The sequence below is a fragment of the Schistocerca americana genome, chromosome 3, assembly GCF_021461395.2.
Source record: "Schistocerca americana isolate TAMUIC-IGC-003095 chromosome 3, iqSchAmer2.1, whole genome shotgun sequence".
Taxonomy (NCBI): domain Eukaryota; kingdom Metazoa; phylum Arthropoda; class Insecta; order Orthoptera; family Acrididae; genus Schistocerca; species Schistocerca americana.
This window is the reverse complement of record NC_060121.1, coordinates 695,481,863-695,495,889: the sequence shown is the minus strand read 5'-3', so window position 1 is coordinate 695,495,889 and position 14,027 is coordinate 695,481,863. Positions and strand designations below refer to the sequence as shown.

Sequence of the window (14,027 nt, the reverse complement as noted above, 5' to 3'; positions counted from 1 at the left end):
AAGAGACTTCTCTCTGCAGGAGCTATGGCATATGACTATTGTAATGTAATGCAATCATGCACCCAACAGGTTTTTCCATTGTGGGTATCCCAGGTGAAAGATCTACCCCATACATCCACCCACCACTTCCTACAGTCCTGTTTCACAAATTATTCACTGATCAGAGAAGAGACACATATGAAACCAGCCAAATGATCTGCCAACTGATACAATTTCTGTGCAGTGTTCTTTGTTGCCAAGATAACTAACCAGCTGTGTACACATAAAGATAGGTAAACTTCCATGTCCCAAATGACTGCCAAATCATCCTCTGTCATTGGCATCTTTGGATGCACTGTGGAGGGGCATGTGATCAACACACTGCTTTCCTGTTTATTGTAGGCTTTCTTGAACCTGTAACCGCTAATTATCAGTTGAGTAGCTGCTCGGTTGGCCTCACAAGTGAGTGCACCCCATACCAGTCTTCTCGCCAAGGAAAAATCCATGGCAGTACCATGAATTGATCTTGGATCCCCCAAATGGCAGTCAGCTGTGCTAACCATACAGGCTATATGGCAGATGCCTACAGACATGAGCACCTCCAAACCTTGACTAACAATAGACTTCATCATTCAGTTGTCAAGCAAACTGCACACCAAAACACTGCTTGAATACTTTAATATTGCCCTCCAATGCCATCCATAGTTTGCATGTTGAGTAATATCCTTTCTACTTTCACAACTGTGTCCTTAGCTCTGTTCTTTCTTATCATTTTTCTCCACAAACCACCCCTGTCTCAACAGTGTAATCACCTTATCTCTTTTTCCTCTGTCTCACACTCGTCCCTCAGATTCATAGTTGCTACTAGTATTAACCTACATTTTACCATTTTCGCTGAGTGTCATCAGGCTTCCCCTGTCCTGAATCCTGTCAAAAGTTCCATTGGCGCTCCTTCTTTGCATCCGAATCTTTGTACCTGTGTGTATGTGTGTGTGTGCAAATGCTTGAAAGCTAGTCTCATTATCCCAACTTTAAGTGATGTGACTAAGAGCTGACAATTACATATCACCCAGTGAGTGGTCATCTCATATGATTTTTTGTATAATGTTTATATCATGGAAGTTTAATTACTATAATATTGATTGCTTTAAGTAGCTCCTGTCTGCCAATAGATGCAACTATCTCATGATGTCAGGACAGTTTTTCTCCAGTACTTGCAATATAATATGTCTGATGCTTGCACTGACTTAACAACTTGAAGAAAAAGGACTATAAAGTTTATGTTGCAAACAAAATTGTGAATCATTTAAAGTTTGCACTTTCAGTTACCATAATTAGTATAGAGGAAGACTGTCTGCAATGGTATTGATGCTCACACATGTGTAAGGCCCTAATTTTTGTTTTGTACAGGATTCAGCTCATCCCTTCTGAACATGATGAAGAAGCCTAACATTCAGAGGGCTATCAATAATATAAGAAATCTCATGTAGTTTCTATTGGAAGTTTCTCTATAATCTGTAATGACAGTATCATACAGTTAATGTAGATGGAGATATTGTTGCAGTTTAAATTAAAAGATTATGTATTGTTTGATTGTTTAAGCTAGAGGCTGTTTTGTTGCTCTTTACAGGTCTAAATAGTGGGAAATCTGTACAGGTGGCAATAATCAGGACACCAGAACTTACTACTATGCATGTAAATGAGAAAAACAATTCCTTACATACTAAGGTTATGCTGTTGACAAAATATTCAAACATTCCTTGGATTAATCGAGAAAAAGGTAATAGATTCTTCATTCAATTTTTTTTATTTATTTATTTTTTATTACAGTATGCTACATACTCAGTAATATAATTAAAAAAACTAAGTTTTCAAATCTAATGGAGAAATCAGTTCTATTTAATGATGAAAACAGTTCTGCTTGCCTTTAAATTTTATGCATAAAGGTTTGTTTTCAGTTGTATTTATGGATCATGGATGAATCAGAATATATGCGATTGTAGAATACAGTTTAATGTTTGATCAGTGTTGACACTTATATGTGTAAAATGCATTTATAATTCATCGTTACTAGAAAATATTAATGTTAGAAAGTATAGTGCAAACTAGATGCTATGAAACTCATCACTGGCAAAGATAAAGGTACAGATAGGAATGCTTTAATAAATGCAGAACAAACAAACAAATATGTGTCATGTAAGGGTGAGTCATGTACTTTGAGGATGATGTATGTAGAAACACATGATATTTCTAGGTTGGTGTACCAGTCTAGTGACTGATTTTAGAATCATATGTAGAAATGTGGTACAGAGACTGCTATAAGCGGTTTCCTATGTTTTGTACCATTTTGTTGTTGTGAGACATGACGTTGTGTTTTGCGCAGTATTTGCAAATATTTTTAGTTCTGCCCATTTAAGCACAGTTAACATATTAAAACTACTTGGAGGATATTATTAATTCTTTAGTTATAAAATTTTATTATGAGTAAAATTCTACATGATTTAAAACTAGTTACATAACATGTGGATGGTTAAGCCATATTTTGTTAATCATGCAGCTTCTTGTACCTGGAAATAGAAGACTGTCTTTTACCACAGAAAATGTCCACCCCTGGTAGTTGAGTGGTCAGTGGGACAGAATGTCAATCCTAAAGGCCTGGGTTCAATTCTTGGCTGGGTTGGAGATTTTCTCCACTCAGGGACTAAGTGTTCTGTTGTCCTAATCATCATCATTTCATCCCCATCGACACTCAAGTTGCCGAAGAAGCATCAAATCGAAAGACTTACACCCAGTGAACAGTCTACCCAATGGGAGGCCCCAGTCACACGACATTTATTTACCATAGAACATCTGATATTTGCAAATGAACTGAGTTTTTTAATGTCTTGGGAATTTTATCTGTCTTGAAAATGGGACTTTGTGCTAGTTTTCGGTAGGCTTCTACTTAAAATGTATTTAACTTGTGACAAATTTTTGATAATAGTCCTACTTAACTTGATTTCACTTACTGATTATTGGTATGTATTGAGTAATAACATAACAGATAGGCTCTTAGGAATATGGTACTGACAACATTTTCTCTGTTGCAGTGCTGTTAAATTTCAATTGAATATTTGTTCCTAAGTATGTGACCATGTTGTATATTGGAATATGTTTTTACCTTTTGTAAAACTCTTTTTCTCTAGAGCAATTTTTGTAGTTTCAGAAAAAGATAATAACACACAGAAACTGAATAGTATCATTTAAAAATGAAATATGAAAATATATTCAACTTGCTTTACAAAATAGGTTAGAAGTGAATATTTTGAAAAGTCTTCCAAGGTACACCACTCTCCCCTAGTAATAAATATGAAATTTCATAGTTATTAGAATATTACAGGCTATTATGTTGTCATCAGATGAATTTTTTATTGATACCCTGTGTTTGGTTTCTAACTACGGAGGACATCTTCAAGGGGGGTTGTAGCTTCTTTGAAGGTATGATTCACACCCTGGCCTGCTAGCAGTTAGGTTATGCAGTGGACCATCAAAGAAACCTTTGAAGGTGTCCTATGCAGGTGGGGACAAAATGTTGAGCTTCAATCAGAAACTCATCTGACAGTGGCATAACAGCCCAGAATATTGGAATAAGTTAATTATATTTTGACTAACTTCGTAGCAGCTGAGGAGAGCTCCGCCTACCATCCTAAGGGAGTCATGGGTCTGATGATGGTTATGTAAAAATAACTGAAACTGGTTACCTATAACATTGAAACATAAATGGTGTGATCAAGACTGAACTTTAGTCAAAATATAATAATCTATTGATCACTGTATTCCAAAAATGTTTACCAAAACTGTATAAGTTAATTACATGTATATGCAGCCGAGGTGGCTGCATTTACATTCTGTAATTAAGTTAATGCACAGTTGCTGGACTTCAGCCTATAACAATGTTTAAAATTACATTTGAATCAGTGCGACACTTCTGGCCATGAAAGTTTACATTTTATAAATATAAAGTTAATTCAAAGAAACACTAAGTAAGTATTTTGAGTGAAAAGTTTAAAGAAATTTAATTTTATTGGTTGCCATATTCACTTAGCAGAAATGGAGTGGTAATAGCATGTTCAAATAGATAGGATAGTCAAACAAATGTATAAACACAACAAAATCTTTAAAAATCAAACTAAGAAAGAAAACACATACAACAGCAATTTTAGAAGTACCATGTGAAGGTTGTTTATTAGCCAGATTAAACTGGTGCTGTGATCAAACACTATAAATTCTTCTCTGCTACAAACTCACTCGTGGCGAGGCTGACTTGTTAAAATCACTGGAATCTCTAAATACCTTCTCCAATTAAATTTCATGTTGTCCTATTCTGAATCCTATGTCACTATCCTTAATGTTGATTTCATCCCACTGAAGGCCAGCTACATACTTCCATCCACATTAAACCTACTAGCAAACAACAGTACTTACATTTTGACAGTTGCCATCCTTTCCATGTCAAATGTTCCCTCCCATACAGTCTTGGCATTTGAGGCAAACATATTTTTTTGGATGCAGATTCTTTGCAGCAATACACCACTATTCTCACCACAGCCTTCAGGATGTAATTACCACCAACCTAGTTCAAAAGCAGATTTCCTAGGCCATCACATACATTCCTGGTACACCTGATCCATCTAAAAAAAACAACTTTGTAGTGCACCACTTGTCATCCAACATTATCCTGGTCTTGAACATATTAATAAGCTACTTCGACAAGGCCATGACTTCTGAAAATCATGCTCTGGAATGAGATCCTTTCTGTCTGAGATTTTTCCCACCACAACCAGAATAGTTTTTTGTCATACTTTAAATCTCCACAGTATCATTGTCAGACCCTATGCTCCTCCTGCACCCATCTCCCTACCTTATAGCTCCTACTCCTGTGACTGTCTTGGCTGCAAGACTTGCCCTATGGACCCTCCTACCACCATGTATTCCAGCCCCGTAACTGGCAGAACATAATACTATGAAAGAGAGAGCCACCTGTGAAACGACACATATCATATACCATCTGTTGCATAAACACTGTTCAGACTTCTACATCGGCATTACTACCACCCAGTTCTCATTTAGGAGGAATGGGCATAGGTTGATGGCATATACCAGCAACACACAATATCCTCTTGTAGAGAGTGCTCTGCAACAGGACACTGATGGCCTTGGTACCTGTTTCACCACATGCACCATCTGGAGTCTTCAGCCAGACACCAGTTTCTTATAACTCTGCATTTGTGAGCTAACACTACAACATTGTCTTGGTTCTCACCACCCTCCTGGCCTTAATTTAAATTAATTCTTTCTGTCTCAGCACTTCTTCACAGTAACTACTCCTTCCTTAAGTCCATTTTAGTTTTCTACATCTGTCATTTCCTGACCTGTTTATTTTTTTCCCCCTCCCACCTCGGTTACATACAATGCTCTTAGCTTTTCACTCTTATTAACTCATGCACAATATTGTAGTAGTAATCTCTGTCTTGCATATTACCCTGTCTTCCACCTTTAAGCTCTCAGGTTTTCAAATGTCATCTGGTTCCGTCCCAACAATTAGTTTTTCCATCTCATCCAGTCCGCTAAGTCTCGCCTGATGTGGGGTTCGGGTTGACTTTTCTGAACTGTACTTGTTTTCCTAAACCCTTCCAGTCCTTTTCCTTCACCACTCTTACTTCCACTTCAACTTCTACCAGAAGGAACCACTGGCTCCAAAAGCTTATAAAAATTAAACGTTTTTGTGTCTGTGTTCTCCTGCCGCCTTTTGGTGAGTAAATTTTTTATCTATCCATTTGCATTATATCATCAACAATTGATTATTTTTGTTGTTAGAAACTATTTTTTTAAGCTCTTCAATTTTCATTCAAATAATAGTTGGAATTAGATTTTCTGCAAGCAGGCTGATTTGAATGTTTTGTAATTTGCTGTTTTTTTCTCCTTTCTCTTGACACAGAAATCTTGTCACCACAACGACCTCCTGCTCCTCCTACTGAATATTTTCAAATTAATCTTGGTGGTTATAAACCAATAGACCTGAAATCAAATCCAGCAGCCATTTCTTTGCCTGGATATGTTGGTTGTATACGTGGATTCTCTGTTGATAACAAGACTGTTGATTTTAGTCTTGGAAAAGACCCTGTTGAAAATGGTATGTACAACAAGCACCATACTTAGAAATATTTGTTGATGACTTTATGAACACTAGTACTTTGACTTATTGACAGTGTTAAGTGAAGGCACTGTTAGCATGTAAGTTAATTTAGCTAGTAATCATTTAAATGAACTATTGTATTTAAAAGTATGTTCTGAGAAAGAACTGATTCTTGTCTATTAAGTTGTGCTGCTCACAAACAAAAAAGAATAAATTATGGCTGTACCAGTAGAATTCTAACACCCGTTTCTTCATTAGAATAACTTTGTTTAGAATAACTTTCTTTAATAACTTAGTTTAGTGTTTTGTGTATTCTAACTGTAAATATGCTGTGTTTATTACTAATGACAATTGAACTACTTCTGCAGTACTTCTATCACATAAATATTTAATTTAACTGTGGTCCACAGGAGCTATGGTAACATGGGAACAGTTTGGTATAGCACTTTTTCTATAATCTGTGCTGGGAAGGAGATAATAGAACTCCTTGTCATAATTATGTCATCATAAAAATATTCCAGCCTAATTATTTGTTAATTAACTTTGCCTGTGATGTGCATAATAGGGATTCTGTAGACTGAAATCCTGAAACCCTTGCATGATTTCAATATGATTTAAGTACTTGACTAATTGAGTTATTAATTAACTTAGCCTGTGATGTGCCTAATAGGGATTCTGTAGACTGAAATGCCCAAAACTCTTGCATGATTTCAATATGATTTAAGTGCTTGACTAGTTATCTTCATTTAACTGTAATATTAGATGCATTCTGTATCAGTTACACAGAAAGACGCAATCAGTAAATACTCCTGACTTCTTCAATTCCCCACAACAGCTTTTTCAGTATGAGGTTTGTGTACTATAATTTATGTTTGCATATTATTATTTATACATGTATGTATTCATGATATCGATATTGTAGTGTATGATTCACATTTAACAAATTATTTACCAGCAATAACAATCTTTAATGACACAGCTGTGATATTTCTCTCAGCTTACAACAACTTTGTTGAGATGGCAGGTCCTGAAGCACTCAAGTACATTGGCTTTAAGTCATATAATGGCATGTTTAAATTTGGAAATAAAGGTAAAAAAAATAAACATTGTTATGTGTCGTGCTGTATCTGCCTTATAAAACAGTGTGTCACTATGTGCTGAAACAGGAAGAGGGGGCATGGGACTGCAACTTTTAGCCAAATATCTGTTTTTCAGTCACTACATGTATATGAAGTTTCTATCTGATATATTTCAAAAGAATAAATAAACATAGCCTATGTGAATTCATAAATATATTCAAGAAGGAATTTGATAATATAATACAGTTAAAATTTTTTTCTGTATCAGCTTAATGATGTTAACTATTTTGCAACTGTATCGCTATTTTCCTTTGTTAATTGCCTTTCTTGTGAAGAAGAAACTTTGGACTCTGCAAAATCATTCCTGTCATATATGACATGTATAAGTTTTTCTTATTAATTTTTTTCCACTTGATTTGCACAAATATTATGTGCAGCATCACTTCTATTACCTTTTGTAAGACAGTATATTGAAAACATATTTGCCTCATTGAAGTGAATATTCAATCACATTACATGAACATAACTGTAATAAGTCTATAACCCAAGTTTAACAATTATAGACAAACTATCCACATGTTAACATACCAATGTAAATAAATATCAATGATATTATATCACTGTTTAAGGTATTATAATTTCGTTTATAACTTGATTTCTATCAGTAAAATCACCTACAGCGTGAGATACAGCTTGCAACTTGTGACAATGTGATTGGGAAATCATTAATGCATATTAGAAACACTGTATAAAAATGTTATGTTTTTATACAGGACATCATTATATATTGGCCCATAATGTTCAGTAGCTTTAAAATGCACTGAGTGATTGTATGAATCTGCCCTAATAATGTAAAATTCTAATGACATTGAGCCATGTCAGACCCAAAATAATTACATGTATTAACAATTTGTCTGATGTGTTGCCCTATTCAGGTTTGACTTTTTTTGAGCAGTTTTTATCACTTGGTGAATTCTAATCAGATTTCACATGTATGATTCACAAAGAAAGAATACTCATCATACCTTTCACATTTCAGACACAAGCTAGGCCTATCAAAGCTTCCTACCTATGTTGGAAAAGGTATGTCATCACTGAGGGATGTAGCCAAAGAATAAAGTGCTGTATCCCACAATGATTATCTTCAATTGTTGTTTGGTGTATAAAATTAAGAAAACTACAGAAGAAGAGAAGTGACTTATTTTTTATTGCCATGTTAAATGTGAGAGAGCTAAACATGCATACTTTAAGTCAGACGATGGACTGGAATTCATCTCAGCTTCTTTAATATTTATGTGGCGACTGAACCTGTGTGCTGATTGATAAACTGGAGATTTCAAGCATACTTCTTTTCTGTTCATCAAAGAATAACTGTCTCAAACCGACTAACAGAAAGCATGTTTCTTGAGAAAATGACTCTGATAAAAATTTAGGTGAACTGAGAGTGACAACATTGTATATAAAGTTAAACAGACAGTGTCATCAAAATAGATTGATGAGAGAGAAAAAGAAATTTTACAGAAATCATGTGTAATAAATAAAATGTCTTTTTGTTACAACCTTTTTACAAAATTTTCTGTTTTCTAACGTCATCAGGCTTGAATGAATACTTAAGTTTTGAACTGCTTCCTTTGTCGTCATTGTTAAAAACTGACTGTCATAAGAGATACTCTGGTAAACCCTTACACATATTTCATAATCAGCCTACTTATGTCATGGTGATGTGATAAAATAGTCAAGGTATTTGCTTATTCCCCCACAAATAATGTCAATGTTTACTTGTAATGCCACTAATTACATTGGAAAGTAAGCTTATCACTGGTTGCTCTTTATCTTACCAGCAGTAAATAACTGCTTCAGTATGCTGCTAATGATATATCAACTCTCTCAGTTAAAGCTATTGTTGTACATTCTGATCTCAGTATCTTTCTTGATAACAAAAACCCATTAGGTCAGTGCATGAAGTAAGATTTTTGTCTCATTAAACTTGATTCTGTGCTTGTTTGTGAAGCAGTTTTCAGTAACAACTGATTTGTCCAATTTTTTTCTTTAATATTTCAGTGGTGTTGTGTACAGTTTCCTGCCACTTGGAACAGTCTCCTACCTGCATTTCATGTCCAATCCTCAGTACTTCATAGTTTGATGTCTTGGTGAAATAGCTGAAAACTGTTTTTCAGGGATTGTGCAAGTGATGTACACTACTCAGCTTTCACAGTTAACTAGCTCTTTCCACATTTATTAGCACTGTAAACAGTGCAGTGGCAAGATACAATTTCACATTCACACATCTTGCACAGGTAGGAATCACATCAGTGAACTGACACAATAATCAGTTAACTCAATAACAGCTTGACGCAGTGGTAGCATGATGAAAAGAAAGGTGCACATGGTAATGTTTTCAATAAGGTCACATCAATGAAAGGATCACCTGGTAAATTAATCACTTTACAAATGCAGATGTTAAATGGTAGTTCTTCTGATGTATATTTTTGTGGAACTGTCACATAGACGTTATGCCAATGTTGCCATTGCAGACTATATTCTATATAGATTTTGCTCAAGTTAATTCCGATGACAGACTTTTGCGATAAAGTTACACACAGATGTTACGCACTTACTTCCCAACTGCAGACTTTCATGCACATTTGTTGTAAAAAGATATTGGCATTATAATGGTTCTCTTGACACAGGTGTTGCTTGTTCCAATCTGAGCAATGATTGTGATATTTGGGTAGCATCCAACTATTTAAAAACTGGTTTGTGGACTTATTTTTATTTTGGAAACTACATAATCATTTGAAAACCTGCTTGGTTAGATTTTTCTACTCTAAAATACCATATGCTAAGGCAGTAATGTAGCTTATTAAATATGTTATGGGTTAGAAAATTATAAAAGTTTATGGAATACCCTATTTATGAGTGCAAGTACGATATTGAAAAATGTGGTAAAATATGCAGATATCTTGGTTTAATCAATCACTGAGTGTGTCACATTACACATGATAATTAGGCTAACAAAAGTATAATAGCAAAAGGTCAGAATCTAACAAGCCCAGAGGTGAAGTCTGCAATTGAAAATAACGATGGTTTGGGACTTCAACATGAATTATCTCATAAGTTAATTAGTTTTATGAAAATTGGAGTATGTTACTGAAAATTTTGAATGCATGTCTTTCTAATAGTGTATGTTGTGAGTTACCAAACGAAAGCGCTGGCATGTCAATAGACACACAAACAAATACAAACATACACACAAAATTCAAGCTTACGCAGCCAACGGTTGCTTCATCAGGAAAGAGTGAAGGAGAGGGAAAGACGAAAGGATGTGGGTTTTAAGGGAGAGGGTAAGGAGTCATTCCAATCCCGGGAGTGGAAAGACTTACCTTAGGGGGAAAAAAGGACAGGTATACACTCGCACACACACACACTTCTGCTTGTCTCTGTGTATGTGCGGATGGATATGTGTGTGTGTGTGCGCGAGTGTATACCTGTTCCTTTTTTCCCCCTAAGGTAAGTCTTTCCGCTCCCGGGATTGGAATGACTCCATACCCTCTCCCTTAAAACCCACATCCTTTCGTCTTTCCCTCTCCTTCCCTCTTTCCTGATGAAGCAACGGTTAGTTGCAAAAGCTTGAATTTTGTGTGTATGTTTGTATTTGTTTGTGTGTCTATTGACATGCCAGCACTTTCATTTGGTAAGTCACATCATCTTTGTTTTTAGACATATTTTTCCCACGTGGAATGTTTCTCTCTGTTATATTAATAGTGTATGTTAATTTATCTAAATAGGTGGAGTAGTACACTAGGGAGTCACACCTAGTGATACGTGGCTGGCGACCACGGGGCCCCGAGCTGAGTCCTGGCATTGCTTCCACTTACTTATGCCAGGCTCCTCACTCTTATCTTTCCTATCTGGCCACCCTCGGCCAGCTCTTGTTCTTTTCCGACCCTGACGCTATTAGGTTTCGAGGGCTAGGGGTCTTTCATTTTCCAACCTATACTTCTCATGCAGCGTCTGACCCGGAGCGGGCGGCTGCAAAAGGCGTCTGTATCCCATGTTAGGGGCGGCCTCCAGAACTGCGGAAGGCAACGGAATACCACCGCAGATTATCTTCCCTGCATAATGCAGTCTCCATTTTATACACAAAAAATGGCTTCCTCTCATGTTAAATCAGTGTCCGGAGGTAAAATAGTCCCCCATTCGGATCTCCGGGGGGGACAACTTGAAAGGAGGCAAAAAATCAAAACGAGAATTGGTACCTGGAATGTCAGAACTCTGCTACAAGCAGGAAAACTAGAAAACCTGAAAAGAGAGATGGAAAAGAATCATATGGACCTCGTAGGAGTTGCTGAAGTAAGATGGAATGGACATGGAGAGTTGCAGTCAGATGAATATGTATTCTACTACTCAGGAGAAGAAGTAAAAGGAATTAATGGAGTAGGAATGATTATGACAAAGGAATTGGCTAAATGTGTGGAATATGTAGACTATGCAAATGACCGGGTTATTGGTGTAAGGCTGAAAGGAGCACAAAAAGATTTACTGATTGTCCAGGTGTATATGCCAACTTCAGAACATGATGACCAAATTTCTAAACACATTACGAGACAAAGAAGCACCTGATAATGCCAACGAGTACTGGAATATGCTGAAAGAAGGAATCATTAAAGCAGGACAGCAAAATATAGGATATGTAAAAGGGAAAAGGTCAAAAAAAGCATGGGTCACACAAGAAATGATTTCCAAGATGGAGGAGAGAAGAAAATTGAAAAACAAGAACACTGAAGATGCAAGAAAGATATACCGAAGGTTAAATAACGAACTGCGAAGAGAAACAGAGCAGGCTAGGAAAAAATGGCTAAAAGAGGAATGTGATGAAATTGAAGAACTGGACAGGAAAGGAAGATACGACTTACTATACAACAGAGTAAAGACTATGACATGGGAACAAAACAGAGCAGGAAGTGCTACTATGGAAATTTTGAGTAAAGACGAAGAGGTAGTGTATAAAGATCGTGACGATGTCCTCCAGAGATGGGAAGAATATATAAAAGAGCTATATGACACAAATAGCAAACCAGAAACTCTGGAACTTGAATCACACAACAGTGTAAGTGATGAAGAGAGAGAACCGACCATCATAATGGAAGAAGTAAAGTCTGCTATTGCTGCAATGAAAAATGGCAAAGCAGTAGGTACAGATACAATACCGGGAGAAATACTAAAATGCTTGAACCACAATGGAATAAGAGAAATATTGAGGTTATGTAATAAAATATATGACAGTGGTGAATGGCCTGAGGACTTTTTGACAACAGTAATGATTCCATTGCCGAAAAAACAAGGAACCAAGAAATGCAGCGAGCACAGGACAATCAGCCTCATTTCACATGCAGCCAAAGTGATGTTAAGAATAATTAATAAAAGACTTGAAAAAGTAATAGAGGAGAATCTCGGCGAGGAGCAGTTTGGCTTTAGACGGAATACGGGCACCAGAGATGCAATAGGGCTCCTACGAATCTTAGGAGAAAGGTTTATTGAAAAAGGAAGAGACCTATATATGTGCTTCATCGATTTAGAAAAGGCATTTGACAATGTGGTTTGGGACAAGCTGGTGACTATTATGAGGGAAAAGAGAGTGGACTGGAAAACCAGAAGACTTATAAACTCATTGTACCTTAATCAAAAAGTTTCAGTTAAAGTGAGAGGAGAAAGTACGAACTGGATCAGACTGGGGAAAGGAGTAAGACAAGGATGCTGTTTATCACCTACTCTTTTCAACCTGTACTTGGAAAATATGATTGACCAATGCTCATTAGATGACAAAGGAGTAGAAATTGGAGGAAGAAGAGTAGGGTGCTTGAGATTTGCTGATGACATGGTCCTTCTAGCCACAGGGGAAAAAGAATTACAGGATTTGGTGGACACCATTGCAACTAACGGAAAAAAATATGGAATGAAAATTAACACAAATAAAACAAAAGTATTGGCAATAGGAGGAAATAAGGAACTAAAAATTGTGCTGAATGGAGAAAAACTAGAACAGGTGCAAAATTTTAAGTATCTTGGAAGCAGGATAGACACCGACTGGAAGTGCACCACAGAAATTAAAATAAGGATAGCAATGGCAAAAGAGGCGTTTTATAAGAAAAGGAGAATCTTCTGCAGCGGTATGGACAGAGAACTCAGAAAGAGACTCATAAAATGTCTTGTATGGAGTGTTCTTCTATATGGCGCTGAAACATGGACTATGAGGAAAAAAGACAGAGAAAGGCTGGAGGCTTTTGAGATCTGGACATGGCGGAAGATGGAAGGAATAAGTTGGATGGACAGAGTAAAAAATGAAGAGGTACTGAGAAGAGTGGGAGAGAAAAGGCAGTTACTAGATGTAATAAAGAGAAGAAAAAGAAATTGGATTGGGCATATATTAAGAAAGAATGACGGACTGATAAAAACAGTTTTAGAAGGTTATGTAGAAGGGAAAAGAAAGCGAGGAAGGAAGAGGTTCCAGATACTGGATGACATGATGGACGGTACAGCATACAGCAGCCTTAAGAAGGAAGCAATGGATTGCAGAAAATGGAGAGGCAAAGGACCTGCTAATATAGCAGATAACTGATGATGATGAGTACACTAGAAATTTCTCATGAAGAATTACAGTGCTATTTCCAGTTAGTCTTATATTTCGATTAATGGATTTTTCAGTAAAACTAAATGCAGTATTGGAGTTGGCATATTGAAAATATTACCTTGAATAATAGAAGTGGAGAAAAGTTTGTGAAGTATGTGAGCAC

At 36.3% G+C, this 14,027-nt stretch overlaps 1 protein-coding gene across 1 annotated transcript in view; it reads left to right on the top strand.

Moving 5' to 3' along the window:
• LOC124605736 (neurexin-4-like) overlaps nucleotides 1–14,027 on the top strand; it is a 567,593-nt gene that overhangs the window by 396,525 nt on the left and 157,041 nt on the right. The window contains exons 23-24 of the mRNA XM_047137616.1: nucleotides 1,610–1,759; nucleotides 5,957–6,151. Coding sequence (XP_046993572.1) covers nucleotides 1,610–1,759; nucleotides 5,957–6,151 — 345 coding nt within the window. The remainder of the gene's footprint in view (nucleotides 1–1,609; nucleotides 1,760–5,956; nucleotides 6,152–14,027) is intronic.